General features: G+C 40.6%; 4 protein-coding genes and 1 non-coding gene across 6 annotated transcripts; 3 read left to right on the forward strand and 2 right to left on the reverse strand.

Annotated features, from left to right (window-relative positions):
• Window positions 1–9,080: 9,080 nt before the first annotated feature.
• Window positions 9,081–9,152, forward strand: trnag-ucc. The gene has a single exon. It is a non-coding gene; the product is annotated as a tRNA-Gly (tRNA).
• Window positions 9,153–11,405: 2,253 nt separating this feature from the next.
• Window positions 11,406–14,149, forward strand: polr2d (RNA polymerase II subunit D). Its single transcript, XM_012839820.3, has 4 exons — window positions 11,406–11,682; window positions 11,807–11,987; window positions 12,329–12,424; window positions 13,768–14,149. The coding sequence occupies exons 1-4, from the start codon at window positions 11,610–11,612 to the stop codon at window positions 13,844–13,846; spliced, it is 429 nt and encodes a 142-aa protein (XP_012695274.1). The 5' UTR covers window positions 11,406–11,609; the 3' UTR covers window positions 13,847–14,149.
• Window positions 14,140–18,164, reverse strand: LOC105911043 (dual specificity protein phosphatase 14). The gene is given in 3 exon segments (XM_042708716.1): window positions 14,140–14,733; window positions 14,944–15,063; window positions 16,637–18,164. A coding segment is annotated over 1 exon segment (516 nt). The 5' UTR covers window positions 14,719–14,733; window positions 14,944–15,063; window positions 16,637–18,164; the 3' UTR covers window positions 14,140–14,202.
• On the forward strand, window positions 15,595–20,217 carry LOC105911042. The gene is made up of 2 exons (XM_012839817.2): window positions 15,595–15,778; window positions 18,172–20,217. Exon 2 carries the CDS (start codon window positions 18,206–18,208, stop codon window positions 19,325–19,327), a length of 1,122 nt encoding a protein of 373 aa, XP_012695271.1. The 5' UTR covers window positions 15,595–15,778; window positions 18,172–18,205; the 3' UTR covers window positions 19,328–20,217.
• Window positions 20,218–20,260: 43 nt separating this feature from the next.
• On the reverse strand, window positions 20,261–25,525 carry LOC105911018 (PHD finger protein 13-like). Of its 2 annotated transcripts, none has more exons than XM_012839785.3 (5): window positions 24,772–25,525; window positions 22,698–22,784; window positions 21,484–22,285; window positions 21,313–21,357; window positions 20,261–21,184 (listed from the first exon to the last, which is right to left on the reverse strand). In XM_012839785.3, exons 1-5 carry the CDS (start codon window positions 24,781–24,783, stop codon window positions 20,958–20,960), a joined length of 1,173 nt encoding a protein of 390 aa, XP_012695239.1. In that variant the 5' UTR covers window positions 24,784–25,525; the 3' UTR covers window positions 20,261–20,957. The 2 variants fall into 2 exon arrangements, with proteins under 2 accessions (XP_012695239.1, XP_031429369.1); XM_031573509.2 differs by lacking the exon at window positions 24,772–25,525 and adding an exon at window positions 23,227–24,689.
• Window positions 25,526–26,067: the final 542 nt, after the last annotated feature.

Genomic DNA, 26,067 nt, shown 5'->3' on the forward strand with positions numbered 1-26,067 from the left:
TACATTCATATTCACAAAAGTTTTTTCAGAACAAACAGCAGAATAATTACAACACATAGGATCCTAATTTGATAGATATCATAACCTGGGCACAGACCTAAACGCCTCATTTGGGTGTCTCTGATCAAAAAGAAGCCGTTCTGCCACTTCCTTCTTTAAAATGTAATCTGCATCTTGATTTTAAAAGTCTGGCTGGCGCATCTTATCTAATCTCTACACAGTTTGACAGCATAACACTGACCACTGAGTTATTCACTGGACCGATCACACCCACAAATCAACATGCTGTTTCACCTGTCCCACAAAGGTTTCCCTCTACTCAACCATCCTATGAGTCCGTACATATGAGTACAAATAACAATTCTAACACACAGCTCATTGCCCTATGAAATTAATAGCCTATAGATTCTCTTCTAGCATGGGTTGTTTTGCACAATTGTCCAAATTAACAATAGATCACTGTCAAAGAGGAAGAAACTGGATCACGACACCAACATTTGAAACACAACGTACAAACATTGATGGGGATTAGGTCAAATGCAGAATCTGAATTTATCGCCACCAATGCAAAGACCCAATTGAGTGCATATGGAAAAAAAACACTGAAACAAACCAGATTTTGTGTGGTACACACTGTACTGTCGGTCTGAGATAAAGAACATATTTTCCATTCAAAATCAAAAGCACTCTTCAAGGCCACGACAGCCCTTAGATAAATGGCACAACTGTACTTTATCAGGATCAACACATCTATTATTATCCTGGGCTCGCTCCATGTATGATGGTGTGTCCAGGCACATGCTTTCAACATATGTACAGTCCACTGGGCAACTGCACAAGTGTTCCAGCCCAAGTGCCTGGCCACTGTTCTACCCTGCCTTTATATATAAAATAAGAGTTTCCATATTTTCAAAATTGCCGCCATATTGTGAGCAGTAAGGGCTATTTGGATCCGGAGCATGCATTGTAAAGGTTTTCTGGAGCCAGAGTTACACCAAAGACACTGGAAGAGAGTTAATGTCTGGTAACGTCCTGTAAAGTCTTTAGTCACCATAGACATAAGAAGACATAGTAAGAAGGCAATGTTGTGACATCATGGGTCTCAGTGAAATAGCTGGAGTAGGACAAACCACCCACTTAAGGCAACAGTATAGGTATTTACCACTTTTTGAGGTATGGCTTCATAGGCAACTAATTTTGGTGACATATTAGAATTAATTTAAATAGTACATGGTAATGTGAAGGATAGATAAACATGTATTACATATGCACTATGTAGTTCTGTCCGGATTGGGCCACCCTGTGAAAACATAAGAAAAGAAACGGAGAGCACTACATTGCCAAAAGACACCAGTAAGCATGGTAGCCAGTAAGCATGGTAGCCAGTAAGCATGGTAGCCCACTTTTATTGGTGCTAACTGTACTGTTATTGGTGTTTTACATGCCTTTAGTTTGCTCCTTGCTTCCCCTGGTGTCCTCTAGGAGTCGCCACTGCTCCTATCACAGATTGTACATCCCTACATCACTGCAATACACTCCCACATTCCACATTAAGTAACATTACTTTTTATTTTATTTTAGACATAAACTTCAAAATCAAGTCTCCTATTTTACATTTCCACACAATACTTATATTTTACATCAGACTAAATTTTTTGTTTTGCATTTATACACTTCTCTAATGTTGGAGAGAAAATGTTCCCTATACAATCAGAGAATTTTTTTCACCAGCAAGCACAGAGCAGTGTGTCAGACTATCGGTTTTAAATTCTTAATTTTGAATTCTTAAAATTGTATAAAGTGATTTGCACCATATCAAACTGAAATGATAATCACTCATTAATGATTTTATGGTTAAATATATGCAGAGAATTAAATCCACACACCATGTTTTCCTGTGATGCATACATTCTGCTGCTGGTCATCATTTAGACACACACTCCTCAGATTCTTTGATCACAGAGCTGCAGTGCTTTGTATGAGAATTAATTCACACTCAAATCAAACCACAGGATTCAGATAGCTTTTTGGTATTATGGAGACTTTTGAACCTGAACATCATTGTACTTTTCGACTAACAGTTCCACATGCCGAGACTGTTAGCAAGCATGTGTTTAATTGTTTTTATGGTGTCATTCTTAATAAAACATTTGTTTGAACAAGATGTTCTTCGTCATCTTTGGGTCACATAGTGCTCCAGTGTGGTTCACATGATGAAAAAAAATGTAAAAGAATATTTTTAGCCGAACTAGTTACAGTAAGGGAAATCTGACCTCAAAGACTGCTATATGTTTGCTAGTTTTTTTTATATTTCTCCATCTTAATGGTTATCTTTCAGCTTCATAGCCAAGCACTGTGAATTCAAGTGATCAAAACCATGCAGCACAAACCTTTTCTCTTTGAAAGTATTATTAATTCCTACTACAATGGAAACTCATTGGCCACATTGGCATTGCTGTTCCTGATGTGTATTCCACCTGCAAGCTTTTCGAGGTGCAAGGAGCGACCTTTGTAAAGAAGCCAGATGATGGTAAAAAGAAAGACTCCATCACCTCATAGAGGTTGCGACTCAGAGTCCTCAGGGATCAGAAGTTGCGTTGACCGTCATATGCAATTAAAACATTTGTGGGAGAGGGTAACGAGAACTGGTGGTTTGTGAAATTTGTTATCACACAAGTCAGAATAAAGTGTACCTAGCTATATCATCCAGGTCGCTTGGGTGAATTGGATGATGGGTAATTGTGTTAACTGTGATAGGATCCTATGACATTATTTTTGTTAATTATAGGTTATTAGACTCTTCTGAACACAACTTACATTGTATGGGTAATGTTTGTCCAAAACATTTTGTTTGGACAAAAGCGTCTGCTAAATGACTAAATGTAAATGTGAACATAAATGCAAATTGTGAAAATCAAGGAAGGAAAATAACTTGCCCACTTCTCCATACAGGTTCAGATCCAGAAGTTTCTTAGGGGCTCACCTTTTTATTTTCAGTCTTGCATCATCCATAGAAAATGTGGTTTCAAATTGGTATCTGATAAACGTGACCGTTCCATTTTATTACAGAATAATTTATGATTTCTACATGAAGCCTACACAGTAAGCTATAGTCAAATATAATTTACTTTAGCTAATTAACGTTAGCAGCTCGCTATTCCATAGCATCTACATACGGAAAACATATGCTTTCTGTTGTCTGTTTTTTTTCTTTCGAATTACACCGATATCTTTTTCAGAAATAATACACGTTTTCATATATAGACGATATGAACTCACCAAGTCGCCATTGTTAACACAATTTACGCTGGTCTCAGTCACTGGTCCACAAGGCAGGCTAACCATCTTGCTAATGTTAGAAGCTTCCCACTGAGTAGACGTTCCTAAATCTTGAGGTACAAAGCATATTTTTGTCATCTAGGCGGAATTTTGTATTAGTTACTTGCTTTTTTATTATATTATGTACACATGTTAACGTTTCCTTTTGCATACATTAAATTCGGTTCTGTTTCTCAAACCACTCCCCTCTCCCCATTCTGATCTTTTCAAAGCTTTTCATTTTTTGGTAGTTTCCCTTCCTGCTCTAGGTAGAGGTCTTTCCCGTGTAATTTACAGCTAACAAGTTTCATTTTACGTTTACAGAGCTCTTTATCTGTACAACATCGAATGCTGTTTTATTTATTTATTTATTTATTTTATTAACTATGTTATGTGATTTGTTGTTCATTTAAAGTGTTATATAGTGTAAATAAAGTGTTTATAGTTTCTTACAGGTTTCTTAAATGTAGGCCTACTCTTACAAATTCTGACTTTGTAGTTGGTGAAAAAGTGATTGGCCTACATGGTATTCACAGCCATGATAATATCACAAAAATGAATTTCTGTGATTTGTTCTCCTGATGTGTTTCCTGTCAATTTTATTTAGATTTCATGCTCATCTGAGACAAAGTGAGATGGGCAAGAAAGTGTTAGAAAGTGGACTATTTTCATAAACCTACGTGGCCGAATCATGATCATAATTCAGTCGAATATACATTACATGTCCAATTATGACCATAGGGGGGAGCCAAAAGCTTTTATGAATGTAACAACTGGAAACTGTTGTTCATATAGGCAGGTTTATCGAGTTTCATGCAGTTATCCCTGATCCGTCAGACTTCGTGATACTGAAAGGTTGTGTGAAAAAACGCTTATTGTAATGATATATCATGTAGCCTAGCCTACGTTACGAGGGGAGGTAGTGCAAAATTGACTCTATTATTATTATAAGGCTGTCACTGATTGTGACGCCACGCAATGAGTTTGACGACATAATGGTAACATTCCATTTCATGAACATAAGATAACGAAGCGTTTTACTTGGAAAGTTAATTCAGTTTAGGATAGCAAGACTTAGGACTGTAAGCAACGACAAAACGAAAAATAACGTATTTGCTTTTGTGGTGAGTTTACAGTACGGTGTATTTTTTTTATGTCTAGGAAATGGTATATTTGTGTATAAATTGATAGAGTGAAATTGATTGAAGAGAAATAAGACCTATCAGTTCTGTTTTATTTATCCATAACTCCAATCGGTAAATGTGTATGGCACTTCATTTGTCTAATCATACAAAACCATAAACCAGGAACAATAGGAAAGACTATGGAATATAAGTGGTTATCATTGGTTTCATTTTATTTCTAATCTCTGATAGATCCAATGTTTGTCTGCCAATGTGATTTTAGGCTTTTTAAATGCACTGTCCTTGCTTGTATTATAATCTCTGAAGTGTTGTTTAATTTATAAAATCAACTACATTTTCTCTTTAGTTTTCACTCAAAGATGAAGTCTTTTCATGATCAACAAGCTCAGCAACATCAATTAGATGAGGGTGCTGAGCTGTCTGAGGGAGAAGTGGATGAGGTGGGGAAAAAAACTCTGAACAGAAGGCAGATGCTATCAGAATACAATTTGCTTCTGTGTGTGTGTGTGTTACATGAAGAAACATGTCTTTGAATTGCAGGCTGGAATAGACAGACCCTACGTTTCCTCGAGGAGCCCAGGTCAACTGTTAGAGGTCCTCCCGCAGCAAGAGCCAATGGCCATCTCTTTGGCCCCAAGGCTCCCTGTGTGCTCCCTCCTAGGGACCTGGCCGAGCTGGATGGGCTCACCTCTGAGCAGACGCACTCATGGTGTCCCCTATCACTCCAACTATATGAAGGGTCATAAAGTTCGCTCTGAGCCCTCAGTGGTTAAGGAGCATCATGCTGCAGCATCTCAGCTTACTGTGAACAAGCCCTCCCCTACGGCCCCTGTATCACCTCCTTGGCCTGCCATCCACGCTGCCTCTTGCCCTGAGGTGACTGAGCCACAGCTCGACCTGTGTAATGCTCTGGACGGCACGAACATCGGCCTCACCCTGGAACTAAAGAAGTTAAGAGAGGAGATGCTGAGGGACTTTGAAACACAGAATGATGCAGAACATCATGAGGATGACTTTGACATTGCTGTTGAGCAGTTAGCAAAGACAGAGTCTGTCCTTGAATGCAACCCTGATGAAAGTATTAAAGAACTAAACATCTGCTTGGACTGTTGCACATTCCCACACCGTGTTCAAATGGAGGGCTGTGTCCCTGTGGGACACACATGTCATGGCCCTCCCACCATTCTTGTTTGCCCAAACACCCGCAAGGCTGTAGAGCTGAAATGCCTTAAATGTATGGGGAAGGAGCCTATAAAAATAATAATGGTTAGTACCAGACCAGACCGTCATGTTTGTGATCTTTTTATTTCAATATGCAGCTGCTTAAATATGTTGTAGGTTTATCTTTGTTTAACATCTGATTAACTTCTTACTCAGATTGGTGTGTCGGACGAAAGTGACACTGATGAGCAGGTCATGAGGAAGCAGAGGGCTCGTGTGATGACGATAAAAAGGAGGACAAAGGGTCCTAAAATGGCAGGGATAGACACCGGTACGGAGGAAACTCCACGACTGACCAACACTGTGCATCTTAGGCGTATCAAATGGGCCGTCCTGGACAATTTGCACATGCTAAAAAGTCATGAGAAGGAGGTAAAGATCAGACTGAAGGTGGAAAAACAGGCCCTGGAGAAACAGAAAGATTATTTTAAGAGAGAGCAAAAAAATATGACGCCGGAGCACAAGAAGTATATCAGCGAATACCTGCTAATTCAGGAGACCGAGATAAAATTAAACCAGAGAGCAGCACAGGACAATATAAAAAGAGAGAGAGCTAAACTCCAATTAGACTTGCGTGACTGCACTAAGCAGCTGAAAGAGGTGGAAGAGAAAGAAAGACAGATGATGAAGATCCTGGAGAGGCAATGGAAGGCTCAAGAAAAGCAAGTGAAATGGCAACTCGCAGAGGAAGAGAAGCAGCTCAAAGAGGCAATGAAGATACTGAACAAAAACGCGGCCTCTGAGGAAAAGAGAAAGCTGGAAGTGGAGAAGAAGAGGGCAAAAGAAGAAAATAAGAGATTGGAGAAGGACCTCATGGAAAAGAAAAAGAGAGAGAAGGAAGAGCTGGTAGAGAAGAAAAGGAGAGAGAAGGAAGAGCTGGTAGAGAAGAAAAGGAGAGAGAAGGAAGAGCTGGTAGCGAAGAAAATGGGAGAGAAGGAAGAGTTGGCCCAGAGGCAAAAGAGAGAGATGGAGCTTAAACAGGTAGAGATGGAAATGAGGAAGTGTTTCTTGGGTTGAGAGATATACAGGGAGGAATAAGATAAGAAAATGCTGACCAAAGAAATGGCTGAGGTAAAAACCCAAGAGAAGGCATAGAAGAAGAGAATGAAAGATGAGTTGGCGTAGAAGAGAAAGAGAGAGAAAGAGGAGTTGGCAGAGAAGAGAAAGATAGAGAAAGAAGAGATGGCAAAGGTGCAGAAGACAGAGAAGGAGGCAAAAAACATCTTCAAGGCAAAATCTGAACATATTTACAAAAATCCATTGTACACCACACCACATGATTAACATAAATAAACAAATAACAAATATATTTCACAAAACAAATGTGTTTTATTTGTTTACATTTTCACCACTCACATAACAGTAGAATTGGATTCGGAAACTCACTAAGCATTATAAAAAAAAATTCCACAAGTCCGCAAATCACATTCAACAGGTTGCTACAGGTTTTCTACATTAGAAATCCATACTAACCAGAGCATATTAGTATCCATATAGATATTATGCCACCACAGCCATCTGAGGGAGCCAAATTATTCCTTTAGGTTCTCAGGCATTTTCCAGAGAGTTCACTTAGTTTGGTATAAATAGCGTAAAGCTGGTAAACTAAAAATATAGAAAATTGTCAGAACTTATTCAGTTTAATTTCATGTTTCTACAGTGACTTTCACTAGCAGTGGGGCCACAAGTGCAATATTGACCACAGTACCAATTGTTTCTGCTTGTAATGAATAGTGATATGTCTGTGTAATATTACTCTAACATTGCAATGCAAGCACTGTGGCCTCTTTCGAAATGATTCTTATATGTGTAAGAAGAAACTTGATCAACAAAGACATATCATGTGATACACATATATCAAAACATAAAAGCCAAGGCGTATGAGACAACACACTTACAAGTATAGATAAACACTGTACATGTTTTTCTCAGTTTGTTCACAGAAGTTATGTGAGACTTTACTGCCATCTACTGGTGGATGTCTCTTTGTCCATATTCAACCTTTCTTTATGTTGTGCTGTTAGAATGAAAGCACCGTGACCTTGGCTGTTACTCATTACATTACATTACATTTAGTCATTTAGCAGACGCTTTTATCCAAAGCGACCAAAGCGACTTACAAGGATGTATACACATTTTACTCCCTGCATACATTCCACCTAGACTCAAGAAAGTGTATCAGTGCTGGACTTTTCATGGCCAGAAGAGACCATTACTGAGTAGCTGTGAGAGATCATAACATTTGGTAGTGCCAATTGGGTTAAATTACTTAAATGAATTGTATCAAGTAATTTTGGATGTTTGTCTGATGACAAGGAAAGGAGGAGGAAGTGAAAATGAATGGCATCGTTCTCTTAATTTACTATCGTTCCCCACGCACTCGCCTGAAGACCCGTGGTGATCGACCTTTTGAGGCTGTAGCATCTAAACTATGGAATGCTCGACCCACACCTCTAAGGTTTGCTGATTCTGTGGGCGCTTTTAAAATGCAGCTTAAGATATATCTGTTTAGTCATTTGGGTAATTTGTATACACTTATGTTTGTATATTGTGTTTGTATTATATATTGTGATTCCTATCGTGTATTGTGTAGCTGTAGCCTACTCGTGTAAAGACACTTTGTGACTCGTGTCTGTGAAAAGCGCTATACAAATAAACTTTACTTACTTGCTTACATATGGACAAATGAAGAAACCAGGTGGCAGACCAGGATTACAGAAGAGTGACAGGGTTAAAACTTAAATAGACTATACAGGCTATATGCAGATGTGTGAAGATGGCTGGTAGGTGAGGTGTAAATATGGAGGAAATAGATGGACCAGAGCATTGCGGGCTATAGGTTGGTCAAAATAGGCCTTGTGTGTCATAAATAAAGTAAAGACTGACACAAAGCAAAAAAATCATAACCATTTGTAACTGCCCAAATAGGGCGTACTGTGATACAGAGACAGGCTGGACAAGCCAGAGGCATGAAACAAGGAAGTGGGCAGTCGCGGAAAGTGGAACTGAAACTGTGATTTCATGCAATCATCAACTGATATTGTCCTCGCGTAGATAGTTCGTGAAAAAACAACTAGTCAGAAGACAGCCTCGTCATTGCAATGAAGGCCACAGTGCTCGTTAGTGAAGTTGCTAGTTGGGAATGGGGCATGAGTGTACAAGCGCCTCTGTATAGGAGGTTACGACATAGGCTACGGTACTAATGTTAGCTTGCTATCGTGTATTTGTCGAGCAAATGGACGAATCTGACGATGAAAATGGTCACGAAGGGACAAATATGAAATGTCAGATACCGGTAGGCAGGTCGCATGGAGTAATAATAATATTATGTACTAGTACGAAGCTGGCCATTCTTTACGGTCCAAAGTCCAATGTCTCAGTAAGCCGTGCAAGTAAGCGTTGGTGGTATAGTGGTGAGCATAGCTGCCTTCCAAGCAGTTGACCCGGGTTCGATTCCCGGCCAACGCATACGTTTTTGCATCATCCCAAAGAAAAGATGTACATGCTCACTGTAAAACAAGTTCCGGTGTATATGCCTCAGATGAGAGTGAGGAAGTTAGTTAGCTTCCATTCTGAATTCCCGAAATGCATTGTTGGGAAAATAAACATTTGTTTGATGTATAATAGCTGTAGGCTATTTATCTAGAGTTCAGCTTCTATGTCTGTTAAATGGGCTTTAAAACAGTCAAGTAATTCAGAAAAAAAATATTACAAGAGACTTGATTCTGTTTAAAAATTGTTATTGCCTTTCCTTGAGTTTTTTCTGTAAAAGCCTGAACCAAAGTATCCAGACATTGGGACGTAATGTTTTTGTCATTATGTTTTTTCAGGGTTAAATCCTTAGGTCTGGAAATATTTTTACTAAATGAAAGAATAGATGACCTTTAAATGATTAGACCTAGCAACTTTCAGTCATAGAATTTTTAAATAATAGTTTTCACTTAATGAAATTGCATTGATTGCAGTTATTTAATGTTTAACCTGAATATCTCATGTAAATTAAAATAGCACCCAACCGTTACAGCAGTTTAGGGTTTCAGGAGTTAGACAGGTAGAACATATTAGCCAAACAAGAGATTGAGATTATTCTGTCTCCCTCCTTTCCCTTACTGGCATCCAGAAACACGGTGTCGTGTAGTTAAGCATAGTTAAGATCTTTTTTCTTTCTATTTTTACCAATTTTGTACCATTACTCATTAACCATGTAAGCTAACTGCACTATAGATTAGTGTTATAGTGACACAAATAAATATATATTTGGATGGGTAATTCCACAAAATCAATGCCTTATCAGTTTTGAACAATTTAAACTGAAAATAACTTTAATCTTCACTTTTTTGTGCAGTTTGAGAAAAAAGACGACTTGAAGAACTTTTTTCCATTTTACTGACAAATGCAATATTACTTATCTTTTTAAATGGAAATATGTGGCAGATTGTACTTAAATGACGATTACTTTGGTCACTCTTTACAGTGACAATATTTTCAGATTAGGGATTTTTCCCCCAAATATTCCACGTATAATATGGATGTTTCTTTAATAATACAAATAGATACAACCTTTAAAAGCTTTTCAATTTTACAAGGCTAACCTAAAGACATTGAACCGAGGGTAAACACTGATTGAGGATTTGAAAATAATTTGCTCATTACTCGCTAAAATGGTAAAGGCACAGGAACACATGCTGTGTACTTTAAAAGGTTATTACTTAGAATATTAATAATAATGTAAGTTATAAAATACTATTTCGATTTTGAAAATAATAAATTATGGTAGCTGTGTTGACAGGGTATGCTCGACCCCCGTGGTCGGACATTATGAGGCATTTAAATAGCATTGAAATGAGAGAGGCCTCCTTGCCTTGACACAGTTGGATTCCCGATACAGAGATGATGCAGTCAATCAAGTCATGTCATGTCATTTCTAGAATATACCATCATTTTGCAAGCGTTTTTTTTCATGCGGATAACAGGATTGATGTGAAATCAAGGGACACAGATCATTTTTGATGTTGTTGTTTTTAATCATGCATATTTTGAACAAAAGCACAGCTTAGCAATAAGATCATACTTTACACAAAATGTAAAAGTGAAAATGTAAACAAGTTGCCAATATTTTACAACTTAAAAGTCCTGCTGAAGTAGAAAGATCATAGGATAGAACAAAAACCTCACCCTTTTCTGCATAAAAGTGTTTTTAATTAATTGAATATTGATATGTATTGGACTTAAATTGATATGTATTGGACTTAAATTAGATTCACTATTGAGGAGAGAAGACAAACACATTTGCTGTTATTTTAATGTGGATTGTTTTTTTGTTGTGGCCGTAAAAGGCACCGATTTCGTGGTATGACCCAGGTACCCAGGGCTATATATGTATGAAAAGTGTATGCAAGCCTATCTAGGTATGTAGTCTATATATGTTGGCTATGTAGGGTCTATGTATGCATGAATGTAGGCCATGCCTATGTATATATTTTTTCAACAAAGGCAGTAGTTTAAATGGGAGTGGCGTGTGTTAGAGGAGGCTATTGGTATTGTTGTAATAAAGTATTCGCATACATTTTTAAAAGCTCAAATTACCAGTAGGCTGATCTAAGTGCACGAGAGCGTTAGAAATTACGAAACTAGTTTGATGGAGAGTTTCGCTACCTGCAATGGTGTTCTAACGAAACTCTTCCCAACATCGGCTCGCAGTAGTAAACCTCCAGTACTGTGAGGGCGCTAGTGAAAATTCTTAGTCTTTTTACAGCCTGGTTTTCAAACCAAGAAGAGTGCATTGTCTTGATGCACGAACGCGTTCTGGAAGTGTGCAGTGAAGACATCAGTTGAGGTGTATTTTTGTTAACAGGGACAGATTGTACGTCCCTGTGGTGAATCAGTTGCCTTACCTTTCCTTTTAATCTTTCACCGGGCAACAATATGGCGTCTGGCGGCAATTCAGGGCAAGTTGGTGACGTCGAAGAGGATGCTTCTCAACTTATCTTCCCTAAAGGTAACGTTAAGTCAGTCATGTAGCTAACGAGCTACGTCAAATACCTATCCATTCTCAAACACTTGTGTTTCTGTAAACTTATTTTCAACAGGAAGGTTTTTAATTGTGCCTTTTTCCTCTATAGAATTTGAGAACGCAGAGACTCTACTGAATTCTGAGGTTCACATGTTATTGGAACATCGAAAGCAACAGAATGAAAGTGCAGAGGATGAGCAAGAACTCTCTGAAGTCTTTATGAAGACTCTCAACTACACTGCACGATTCAGCCGATATAAAAACAGGGAAACCATAGCTAGCGTTCGGAGGTGAGTGATAGAGCTAAAAGTAATACATTGTAACTATGTCATAGGTTATGTATAAGGGTGTTATCTACATGTAATCTGAGAGAGAATATCACATGCACCATTATAGTGCTAACTAGATAGACGATGTAACACAATTACATTGGTTTGTTTTTTCCTTATTCGTTGATGTAAGGTTTTTGTGGTTGTATAAGGCTTTGTGTGGATATTACATGATGTTGACTATTACAATTTCATTTTATTTCATTGAGGGTAAGAAATATTCCGTGAATGTTGCAAATTAATCTGTGTTTCGTTCATCTGAATTATCACCAAAGTGTTTTTATCTTGTAATTTTCCCACAGCTTGCTATTGCAAAAGAAACTGCACAAATTTGAGCTGGCGTGCCTAGCCAATTTGTGTCCAGAGCCTGCTGAGGAGGCAAAAGCCCTGATTCCCAGGTAGGTTGGTTCCGTCCAAAATAGCTCGTCACAGTAAACAATGTTAACTGCAGCGTTTACTCTCAGGTTATGTTGTTCACACCAGTGCCTCTATAAGAATAGACTTTTGCAGTAATCAGTTAGTACCATGAAAGTACTATGAACACTAGTCATGATGTTAAAACGTCAAAAGAGTTTGCAGTTAAGTATAGTGCATGATGTTTGCTTGAGACTTGCAGCCCTCATAATATCAAGGTGGAAAAGATCTTAATCATATGCAGTATTGTACCTGTACTATTTTTTTTTAATGCTCCTGCTGCTTGTAACCTGTATCATTGGGTTTGCACCACAAGGGTACCATTTTTAGTATTATACACAGTGTCTCCGGCCTAATTTAACTCTTCCCTGCGTCAGAATTGCAGGTGGTCTGCTCATATTCTACTTGGCTTCCATGCCTCAGATTTTAGGTTGAATTACACTGACCTTCCTCACATGATTAATCCCTTGCATTACCTGATATAGTGGTATCCTTTGTCAGCTTGTGGCCATTTCTCAAATACTACCATCAGACAATTTATGGACGTAAAATGACATTATGATGTGTGAAGATCAGACTGAAAGAGGACAACTTTATAGCATACTGTAGATTAGGATTTAACTCCAGCTCACTTCCTGCCATTACCATGCCAAATGTGCAGCAGGCAGGTGAAAAACTGGTTTAAAAATGTGTTGTACTCTACATGGTGCTCATCGCAAGCAAGTTACTTAGGCATGCAGCTTATAGAAGCCAGATCTAGTGGAGGAAGTCTCCAACTCTTGCTCTGTGGCAAAAAAACACTGTCACATTAATAATCACTATTGTTTTGCATTTGACTTGTAAATGTGTATGTGAATTCAGAGAAATACAGTGGATTTCTGTTGAGAAAACCATTAACATGTTGAAATGCTTAGCAGAGACTGCAAAAAGTTGAAAGATGTTCAACTTTTCCTTGCGAAAAGGCTTCTGGCAACAATCAGAATAAACAATAGGGACGTTGTCAGAGAGTGTATCTAGCGATTGTACCTTGCTCGAAAAATAACACAATCTAGCCAAGAACAGTCAGCACACCATGGTTGAGGGCAAGCACCCTAATGTAGTGGCACACTGCACAGGTTAACTTAAAAATCTACTGTCATTTTGGACTATGGACTTGAAAAAAATAAAACAGCTGGAAAGGTTTTCGAGTTCTTTTGAAACAGTGGAAACCATTTCTCTGTCCTCTTTCACAGCTGCACATAAGATAAGAACTTTCAGTTTACCTTGTTTATGTTCACACTTCTCTGATGTTTTTCATTTTAGACTGATGTTATGTTTTCTTTTTCAGTCTGGAAGGTCGCTTTGAAGATGAGGAGCTACAGCAGATTCTGGACGACATTCATGTCAAAATGAGCTTCCAGTATTGAGTCCTGATTTCCCATGCAAATTTCTCCTACAGTAAAGCTCACCCAATGCCATCATAATTACTTCCAGACTCTGTGAGACTGATGGGGCATAATCTACTGAATGAACTGGTTTGGCTTTGGAGACAAAATGTTCCTGACTTTTATAATATATCCTGAGCTCAAATGCTTGAGGTTGCATACTATCTGCCGATCAAACAGTGTGTGGTTTGTATCTCTGAGATATATGACTGATATCTCTCGTTTTAGTTGTCTTATTATTTCTGTAGCTTTATTGTGTTAATAATAAAAGATACTTCACATTGACAGTGTGGTTTAATTACTCTAAACATTTTGTATGAAGTTTAGTCCAAGTTCAGTCACCCATTCAAACAATATGCTGACCCCTCATTCACATCTATTGCCTCTGGTAAAACCCCAAGGACTGTGGCAACCATCCTGACAGAGTTCTTGCCATGAAGCTTGCGCTCGTACTCCAGCAGCTGTCGCCAGAACCCAGCATTGGGTCAAATGAACGGCCTGACCTCCAGCACCCAGTAGTGAGCCTGGAGTAGCGTGGCCTGTCTGAACTTCATCAGGTAAGCCATGACGAGAGAAGCTGACCGGCTCCTGCCAGCAGAGCAGTGCACCAGAGTGCTGCCAGTCTGGTTGTTGTGGATGCGTTCAGCCACTGTGTCAAAGTGTTCAGACAGTGAGGCATGGGGCTGGTCCAGGACGGGCACACGCATGCACTCCACACCAGTGTACTCGGGGCATATGTGTTCCACAGTGGCATTCACAATGAGAGTGATGTGCCGGTTGGTGATTACTGTGTGGCTCAAGGCAGCGTCCACGCCACTGAGATACAAGGTGGGAGTGATCTGAGATATTGCCATATGGCATCTGCAGCTCTGCATGGTCGGGAAAGAATCATATTCAAGAAACATTAGTCTCAATATATCCCTATTTTAAAAATAAGCACAGTTTTATAACAATAAATATATAGCCTAATCAAACAAATGGTATGTTTGAAAATGGTAACACCGTAGCCTATACATTTTGCAAACAATGTTTTTCTCATAGTGTTCAGTACGAGAATGTGCAAAGCTGCAGAAACATACCTTAAATCTGTGACGTGCCTGTTTCAAAGGTGGCTCGTTAGCATTGTTGTGTCAATATTCCAGAATAACCTGTTACAGTCGATTGAGGCACAATACAGAAGTCGGTCTGGGACATGAACCCTTGGGAAAAAAATATGTATATTTTATAGGAAGGCATTTTATACGTGATTTAGGAAAAACTCAAATGAACGAGTTAATCTCGTCCTACTTCGTCGCCTAACCGTTTTAAATCACAATTCGAACGACCCCTTTAATATGGCATAGCTGATGTTAGATAACTCTATGCGACGTCATTGTTTGACCAGCATGGTCTCTTGGTCTGACTCGAGAAAAATAAAACATGGTTGCAATCATACGGTAAAGATGATTACGTCAGCAGGGGAATACCTGTATGTAATGGTCCCGGGCGGTATTCTAGCCATTGCAATTCCTTTCATTGCCATTCCAAATCCATTCCCAGGGTTTTCCCTGGCAAGGAGCCTACCAATACGATACATAAGCTATCTAGGTCAACCTAGTCGTATAATTAACATGTAGCCTACCCAATCACATTTGTAATAACCCTGTTTACAGTGTGTTTACTTCTGTTGCCATGTTCGGCTGCGCGTCGTGGAAATTACTCGGCAGGGCATGTCTGGGACATGACTGTGAGGAGCATAGTCACGGGCAGGTCGATACACAAAGCAGGACAAAGCAGGTCAACGCGCGAGGTAGGGCCTACAGTTAGGAAATGACGTTCCTGCCGTCATGTGGTAATGAGTCACTTGTGCTCACACTACATTTGCGTTTCATTCCACTTCCCTGTCTGCTATTCTGACAGGCAGGCTCACATCAGGTAAGTTACATAGTTACTACTACATAGGCTTTTTAAATGAATAAGCTACCTACGTAACTTTCACCCCTACTTTTGTTTTATATTTTTCTTACATAACACATTTCGTGAATAATTATTTTGAATTATTGTTTAGCACAGTGTGTTTACATTTTGGTCGAAGAGAGCCTTAAGTGATAAGCCTATGACATGAGAGAGAAACCGATTTACCGTGACATAGCCTATTTGCCACAAAGACAGTAACTTTTGACAGATCTTTTGAAATCATCGTTTCTTTACTGTCAGTACACGTGAACTAAATACACAAAACAATACATTATTACGATGTTTGATATTAAATACCCTACTCAGGAGGTCTCACCGAGCTCGACCTGTCAAAAGCACAGAAGTGAAACTGAAAAAATTAGAGCTTTGTGGTTGACTGTACTCGATTTAGACATAGGATGGCGCCAAAGATGCAAATACATGAACTGACTCTACCAGGTCCTAACAACGCAATGGGCTACACGTTTTCTTTTACTAGATTCAGTCATGGAATGGCCACCTGTTCAGTAGGCTTCATTGAATAACATTGCCACATTATGATTACTTAAAAGTTGTAACTGCACAACACTAATAGGCTATATTGTTAATTGGTGCTCTATTAATACAGTCAAATACAAATGGTTCTATATTGGAATGCATAGCAATTATGGTTCACCAAGAAAAACATCTAGGCATACTGATCTTAGTTTCTGATGTTGAATATCAGACTGCAAAAAGCTGATGTTAACATATCAGTGAGACAGTGAGCGTGTCAAAGTACCACAACACTACAGAACAGATAAAAACAGAGATGTGAACATGAAGTAGGCTACACACCTGCATGTATGTCAGAAAGATCTTCAGCATAAGCAATGAGCCAACCATTAACCATGTCTAGTTGAAGATGGCCTAAGGTTGTGACAATGTTCTCTCTGTCTAACCACAACGCATTACCACAAACGTGCAGCGCAGTGCTCACTGAGTTATTTATAGTGCCACACACATGTCCGTTCACGAGCTTCCCTGGATGGACACAGTGAGGTGTGAGTGTGTGGGTCCTGATCTTAGATAGACATGCTCCGTCCCATGCCCTGCGACTAATCTCCCAACAACACACACACACACACTCACACACTCACACACCCACACGCACACACCCACACGCATACGTCTCTCCCAGTCGGAGAGTATGGAGTTCCTCTGCAGCTGCCTAAGAGTTTAATTCAGTTTTACTGGGTGTAAGCTGTTGAACATGGTAGAAGAGGATCTGTTGGAGATTGTTAACCAGGAATGTGGAAGCAGTCATAGATCATTTGAGTTTTACAGGTGAACTGGAACTTGAAAACTAAAATAGTGAAAAAGTGAAGTGAAAAAGCTTTTCTTGTCATTGTATTTGCATACAATGAAATTTTGGAGACTAGCTACTTGAACATTACTCAGAATCTGATTATTTACTCCCTGTATTTAGATAGAAGTTACTCCTAGCCATTAATCAGTGAAGCACAAACCAATGTGGTAGTGAAACAGTGATAAGGGGGAGAAAATAGGTGCTGATCAAGATTTGATCAATCAGCTACGTCGTCAACACAGCTGTCTAATTACTCAGGGTAGGGTACGTCTCCAACTTGACTGAAACAGAGGAATCTTTTTTTGCAACCTCAGTGTCTGAGTCAGCAAACACCAGGCATGCAATGGCAGACCCCCACTCTCTGAGTCAGACAGCGAGGCTGTCCCACTGTCATGTGAGCCGTGAACTTAGGGAAACAGCAGGATAGAGCTTCTTATTTATGCCCTCCCCACCCCAGGCACACACACTCACACTGCACCCCCCAATCCTCCCAGTCCACCACCTGCTGTGTGTCATTGACTAGGATAGGGGATGCAGAGAGGAGGCTATAGGGAGGGGCGTGACTGTAAGCTCACCAGCTTTGGTGCTAAAAGGATTATCCACTCTGGAGCAGAAAGACAGGGAAAGGGAGAGAAAGACAGAGAGGGTGGAGATACAACGAGAGTGGGAGAGAGAGGGAGACTCCCAGGGTTGTGCAGGAGAGGGATTGAATAAGGATCGTTTAAATTGATCCCCATTGAAAGGCAGACAGTGACTGAAGTTAAGGCCGTATTCACACCTGTTTCCCCCCCATGCAGCTCAGCACTACAAACCAAACAAATCTCTGCGTCACAATCTGTTTATGTCAGCTACTCCAGTGCATAGCCTGGAATTTGGCACTATATTTGGCACTAAATTATGTGTCATGAAGAGGTCTAAAAGAGAACTGATTTTCTGTGGATATGAGGAGTTTTGAGTTACATGGCTGTATGCTTTTTTTGTATATGTAATGTATATTTTTTAACAATTATTTTTTTACTCCCAGATTTTCCAGATCGACTACATTTTTAACTTGAGAAATGTCTTCCACTGGTACAGAAGACAATGGCCCTGCCATAAGCAGTGCTCCACCACAGAGCCTTAAAGTGAAGGTCAACGACAAGACTGTCAGAATGTCATCTAAAAGCTCTGGTTCAGGGGATTTGTCCCAGAGGCCCAAGTCAGCCCCTGGGAGAACTTATGCACCACGTGGTGGACAAACCACTTTGAAGGACCCCAACAGAAAAGTCACAAGTCCTGCTGGGAAATCTGCCCCAAAAACTCAATTCTCTCCAACAACAGGTCAAAGAAGTACAGCATCATGGGCAGCACAACCCTTAAGCAAGAGCACCCAACACAGTGGGGACGCTGAGGCATCTCGTCCCAAGTCTGAGGCTGTGCCCCTGGGCATTGGTGTGAAAGTGGACAGGGCCACTGTCCAGTCTGTGGAAATCCAGACTCGTGGCCAGAGCAAGAATCCTAAGTGGTTCTCCTGGCGTCAAAACCGTATAACTGCCTCTACCGCTCACCGTGTCTCTCACAGCCGCTTTGTTAGTGGCCAGAGCAAGACTCCACCAGAGTCCTATATGACCGCAATCTTGGGAGAAGGTTCGAATATTAAGACCCGAGCAATGGCCTGGGGCATTGAGCACGAGGCTCAGGCAGCGCTGATCTACCAGAGGCTGAAGAGCAAGACGCTGGGGCGCCCCGTGAAGGTTCAGGAGTGCGGCCTCTTTATCGACCCACAGCGTGCCTGGTTGGCGGCAAGCCCTGATGGCATCGTGGAGGATAAGAAAACAGGGGAGCGCCTTCTCTGCCTGGAGGTCAAGTGTCCCTACAAGCACAGAGAGAACACCGTGAGAGAAGCCTGCCTCCAAGATTCGGCCTTCTGTCTGGAACTCGGTGATGAGGGCCAGACGTACCGACTCAAAACCAAGCACAGCTACTACACTCAAGTGCAGTGCCAGATGGCGGTGACAGGAATACACAAGGCTGACCTGGTGGTGTTCACCCTGCGTGAGACTGCAGTTGTGCCTCTGACCTTTGACCCTAAATTCTGGGATGACACTTTGGCAAAGCTTGAGAAGTTCTACAGAGAAGGGGTCCTTCCACGCCTGAGAGAGAAAGGGAATATCATCCCATCAGCATTGCCTGAGGAGTGAAGCCATCTGCTACGTGTGTTTTTTGTTTTCCTTGCATGAAACCTTACAGATCCTGCAGTCGTCTAGTATAGAGGACATATAGTCTGACTGAGCTGGCAGGAGCTGTGAGGTCTGCTGTGCTCTATCTAGAATTGGTTGATGGCTACTGTGCAACTGCAACAATGATAAGCCTCTAACAATGGTGGAGGTATGCATGTGTGATCAAAGTGTTATGTTCTAGCGACCTCATACTGGAAATATGAAAACCGTAAAGCTTATGTGGATGATACTTTTTATAATACCTTAACTGATATATCATGGTGACCACCATGAAAATAGATTTACTGATAAAAATAAATGGTTTCTAATACTGGAATCCATGCATGGCAACTCTCTTGCATTTACACTACACATTCAGGAGTGCCAGTGGTCTCCTGCAGTGTAAAGGGAAAAGTCTGACAGAAGTTAGCAAGAAATGCTAATGTCACTTACAGCAGCTTCTATAGATTGTGTGCTGTTACACTATGGTGCCTTTGTTATGTGCACGGCTCAATGCATGAAACATAAAAGGGAGGCCACGCAGAATTTATAATAATAATACTAATACGTTATTTATTAAATCCAATATCCAGGGTCGTAACACCTTCAAGAGAAAGATTGTTGTGTGTAGAATGACTGTATTCAATGTTTGAATATAGCAGCTGCTCCAATTGCACTGAACACACTATGTGAAGGGCTACTTCTGAGTTCCTTGTTTCACAATATGGAATGGGAAAGTGTTTGACCTGTTTTTCTGTCTGCTTTCCTGCATCTTTTTCAAAGTACAAAATGTATCAGGTATCAGCTCCTAGTTTATGGGTTTGCTTTTAAACTTGCTTTAGGAATAATAAAAAAAAATACATGCTTCTAAATACATGTATTTGTATTCATTAACAAAAGTAAAAAAAACGAAAACACATTTGATCTGCCTTTATTACTGAAAGAGCAATATATATATAGATATATATTCATACTCTAGAAAACAGAGCAATATTTACAATGTGTTTGTAGATTCTTGTGCTTTATATTCTCATAGCAAGATTTCCTCTCAACATTAAACAGACAAGTCAACTGAAAAGCCTAAAAAAAAAAAGAAGGCATTTGTGCCACCCTTTACATCTCAACCAAACTGCATTTATAAACAAACAAAAAAAGGTACAATCTATGGATATTAAATACAGTCAGAGTTCAAGGAGATGGGAGGGTAGGGGGGTAGCCCTTGGGAAAGTGTTCTCCGTGTTGGTGATAGTGGTCAGATGAAAGAAGTGGCATTAGGGTCACATGACAGGTTGTGTGCGAGTAAGGTATGAGTAATAACAAGTAAGAACTCCCTCAAAACGTCCTCATGAGCTTCATTACATGAAACGTGGAAAAGTGTTTTTTTCCCCACCCATCCCACACCGGACACTTCAGTCTTTGTCTCTCTCATTCTCATTTCTCTGACATGAGTATGAGAGACCGTCCAAGAGGACCAACATCTTAAAAATGTCCGCCCTTCTTATTATCAAAGTCCATTAAATAAAAAAAATGTGAAAGAGTTTGAGATTGTCATGTCTGAAGAAACGAACAGCGACACCTATCCAGTCATTGGTGCAGGTGTTGAGTGGATGTTCTAGTCACTGAAGCGTTTTCGGGGGCCAGTGCGTGCCCGGTTGGACCTGCGGATGTCCTGTTTGGAGTCGCGACATGGCTGACACACAAAGACTTCGGGCACGTGGGTGCGGCGGATCTTGGCGCAGGAGAGGTGCACCCAGGTGCCACACTCGTTGCACTCAATCATGGGGCGTCCGGCGAAGGGCTTCATGCAGAAACACGTGATCAAGTCCCATGAGTCATCATCTGAGGGAAAGAGACAGAAAGAGAGAAAAAAAGTAAATCATGTATTACTCCAATGAAAACAAAAATTGAAAAGACTTGTATCTTAAATATAAAAACAATAATAAGATATGGTACTGAGGTGTTATTACCTTCTCCTTTTCCATTGTTTGTGGAGGCCTTCACTGAACCACAAGCTACAATAGAAAGAAAAAATAAGGTTAAATAGGTGTAAACTAGTAGCAATACAGACACAAACTTACTATGAGCTACAAAGTATTAGCAACATAAACTTGCAGACAGACACATACACGCACACACACCTGAGCTGGCTGCAGTGTTTCTTTCTCCAGCACGTGTGTCTTGTTCGGTGTCGCTGGCAACTCTGTCTGGGGTGCTGTCCGTGTGGTAACCCGTCTCCTGGTCCTCGGGTAGCCGGTTGCCCAGGCGCCTTTCAATAACCAATCGCAAGATGTCCGTGCCCGCCGAGCCGGACTCGCTGCCCTCCCAGCTGTCGTTCTCCTCCTCCTTGGATGCTTCTGCTCGACTCCCCTCACTCCTCTGCTGTGCCTCAGACAAACAGGGCTCTTCTTTCGTCACTTTTTCCGTGCCGCTCACTCTGGTCAGATCCACTGGCTCATCCACTGGCTCCTCCACGAGTTCCTCTTCACCACTTCCTCTTTTCACGTCAGCGCTAAGGGTGGTCTCCATTTCCATCTTCTCGTCTTTGAGTGGAGTGTGGCTGGCATAGATCACGCTGCTGTGACATGGCGAGGATTCTCCACTGGGGGGTTGTGGTATGGGCAAAGGAGGCATATCTTCATTGCTTCTGCAGGCCCCAACGGTGGGAAGATCGATGGAGAATAAGTCTCCACTGGGCCATTGTGGCGGCTGAGATGGTGACAAACTTTTGTTGAGCTTCTTAGATTTGGGAGACTTTTTGGTGGAGGCATCCTCACTCCTGCGTCTGGGCTTGCCCTCACTCTGTGAGGAACCCTTCTTGTCCTGCTTCCTTTTCTTGGCCTTCTCTTTGGTGCTCCCTTTCTTATTCTGAGGCAGAGTGTCACTGTGAATGGGGCTACAAGTGTCATTGTCCCTGGGAAGGTTGTTGTTACTCCACCATTCCTGTAGGAGGACATGCATTAAAATGATCTAAGATTACTTATTCAAACAATCCATATTGTACAATTTATGGTCGCAACATATTCTTAAATCAACATTTAAGTATCAAATATTACATTTTTTGTATTGTTTTGTCGATCAGTGTAATTTCATCTTGAATTAACATGAATGCTGTTAATGCACATAGCCTTTATGCATTACATATTACAGCGTTTCGGTCTTTGTACTAACCAAAATAATCTATACAAGCATGAAATCCTAGAAGAGCCGTAGAATACAAATTTAAAAAAAAGTAAACGGCTCTGCTCAACTTTGGTGTGTAAATAAACGTAGTGCCAAAGTTAAAACTATTGGCTCAATGTGCTACAATTTACCACGCTACAGACAGTTTATATAAAGGCCTAGGTTTACATACCTCTGAAGGATATGGGATGTATCCTGCATATGCCAACACAAACGTGCAGAACTGATTAAAGTCTTCTACTGTGCGTTTTCTCTTTTTCTGTGGAAACACAAAGCAGTTCATTATTAACTCACTCTCCGGCAGTAGTCTCGACGTTTTGCCATAGCAGGTAAAACAACTTGTAAACGGTCTCAGGGCATGCCCCAAATAATCAGCTCCCGTTTAGTCTACCAAGGCGTTTAGCGGGATGATGAAGCCATTGTCTACGATCATCACAGCAGCGAAGCGCGGGAGGCGCTGTCAGATCTTGCACTTTACTCGGCTACACCGTGGAGAGATCGAGCCCGTTATATAATGGACAAATCCGGCATGCGAGCACATCGTTACAATCACATACGACGAGTGGCCTACCGTGTATTTGCTTTTCCCAAGTGTCACTATACTCAGGTCTAGATTTAAAACGGAATATGTCTGACTTCGAACAACGCAGATAACTGAGTACGCTATCTAGACATCCCACATTCGACCAAATTTAGCTTACCGTTTCAGTCGTAGGATATGGTCCCACAAGACGACGGAGGGAGTTTATCGTATCTGTCATCTGGGACACGTATCTTTCTGTGTTTATTATCCGCCATAGCACATTAAAATATTTGATTAGAGGCAAGAACCCCCGAGCAAGGGCACAGACGACTAGCCAATTGGACGCATTGTCATTATTCAACACATTCACTAAACGGGGAAATTCCGACACAAGAGTCGACGTTTTTAAACTCTCCATTAAAGTCTCAACAGACTGGCATAACCGTCTAGCACAGTCGATCAAATTAATCTGTTTATCTCATGAAGGAGACTAACGCCGACCCTAATTTAACGATATGAACTCTGGCGATTCCTGTATGACCGTAGCGAAAATCCTAGATATGACTTCGACACTCTGTTTTAGGCTACTGAATCATGTAAGCTAGCATGTCTGAAGCATGCTACTGAAACATGTCCCAATGTGTGCATAGTAATTTAGCGGGTTAGATTATGTTCTGAGAAACGATTTAACACCGTCCTTTTCAACAGTCAAAAAACTGCAACATTGTAGCTCGTGCAGCAGATGTAAAGTCGGCCAAGCTCTAAAGTGGAACTGATTTACTCGGTTACTGTCTCACCTAAAGGAAAACATTCAAGTGTGAAAGAGATCGGGGTTGATTACTGGAAACGACAAAGGAAAACAAGGCATGTCGCACACACGTGATTATTCTGAAGATGGGCATTTAACAAAGCCAAACTTTTCGACGTTTATAGCTGACAGCACCTTCAGTTTCATTTTGACAAGACCGAGTCAGTGATTCAGGTTATGGATTCTTTCACCAGCTTTGCTCGGTCTTTTTCTTGGATGAACTTTCAGGCCATTGAAATCATAACAACGCATGACTTAAAACATTCTTTCTCTGACATCTTAAAACACAATTCCGTGTCTTATCTAAAGATGGCGACGGTGGCACTTGGTGGTAACCTGTCGTTACTGGGGCGGTCACCGGAGAATGACAAATAGTTAAATAGCTAGTAAATAGAGGGTGTACCAAATGTGTTCTCAGCGGTGTAATCTTTGACAATAGTGTATGCCGACACCGATGTCTCATAAAAAATGTCTCGATAGACTTTTAGGAACAATCGCTGAACAACAAAAGTCGACCCGTTACATGGCACGAACAAGAACACAATTAACGTTAGCTAAATTCCTGGTAACACTGGCCATCATGTCCCTCGATGCACCAACCCTGAAATAAGTTAGCAATGTATGCCACAATGAGACGAAATCGACCCATCAACCCACGTAACAGGGACATTTTAGTTTAATACCAAGGCACGGACACCTTCTGGTGGTCGTCAACACTTGTGATGCATGAAATATGGTTTATTTCGATGTATGAAAAGAACACAGAGTACAAGTCTGAGACCGCGCGAACACACAGACACATACACACACATAACGTTACACACATAGCTAGCATACACACAAACAGTTTTAGATCAATACCATCTCACAAACTAACCCTCACAAATAAGAGAATGACCATAAAAGTAACTTTACCTGAGTTAACATCGTTGTGCCAAAGACCTTGTGGCTAAAAAACTGATGAGAAATATCACTCTTGGTTGTCACTCGTTTGCGTCGTGGTTATATCCTCAATCGACGATTAGGGCAGGTCCTCTCATTCGAATCGGCTAGAAGTCTGCTGCATGAATGACAAGCCAGAACCGAGATGCTCCGGACAAAAACTGTCGAAATGTAAGCTTTGGTAAACCAATTTCGAAGAAAGTGGATTATGTTATATTGTCCTTCAGGAAAAAGCGTAAAACGCAATCCTCAAAGACTTCGTGTCTCGTCCGACGACTGTCTTCACCATTGTCCAGTTCCGTCCAGTGATCTCTGCCGCGTTTCACTTGACAACAGATACTCAAAAGCGACTGAAAACAACCAATGCTGACAAACGGTGCACGACAAACCGTTAGTTATAGTATTCTGTGCACATTCCCCCAATGTCAGCAACTCTCGAAAGCAAACTATTAAAACAATGCTGAATCTCTTTCCTGTAACATTAGCGTTACTTCGTGAAGTGTAAACCTAAACGTATTCAGCCGGACACAAGCCAATTCAGACCTGACAACAGTTGATCACTATCCCGCTGTTTGTCATATAAATCCTCACCACACAACTGCGACGAACAGTCCTGCAACAAGGGGGAAAAGCGGCCAGAAAAGTACACTAGTAACCGAAAGGACTAACAAAATTATCACATTCTATCACTGACATCACTCCGGCGAGCTTTACGGAACAGTTCATAATTATGGAGGGGTGAGTATGACAAGAACGACTACCTAATTAAAATAAATAGTTTTGAAATTCATGTGTTTACATTGTTTAATATACATTATAAGAAAAATTACCCATCACAGTAATATCAGGTAATATGGAACTGTGAACATGAACGCTTGTAAATGTACTGTTCATTTTTCAACACCCCCAAAGTAAAGTGATGTTAAAGGGTCCATCAGCTGGCGTAATGGCTCAACATTTATACTGAATACAGTGAAGTAAGGACATTGCTCAATGTCCATCGATTCTGCGTCGTTGAAATAGACATCCCCAATGCTAAACTCTGTGATATTTTCATTAGTGCATCGCATAGATTGGTGAGGTCCTCCTTTTCATGAGCACGACCGACTGGAACCAGATAATTTCTAACTCCCATCTTCCACGATATAATTCCTGTTTTTTAGGTGGTAAAATACCTGCCTTCTTGTCATCAGTAAGTTGTCAGAATTCGTTCTCGCTGTAATTTTGTATTCTTTTTGCATACGCATGTATAATGCATATACAATGTCC

The sequence above is a fragment of the Clupea harengus genome, chromosome 9, assembly GCF_900700415.2.
Source record: "Clupea harengus chromosome 9, Ch_v2.0.2, whole genome shotgun sequence".
Taxonomy (NCBI): domain Eukaryota; kingdom Metazoa; phylum Chordata; class Actinopteri; order Clupeiformes; family Clupeidae; genus Clupea; species Clupea harengus.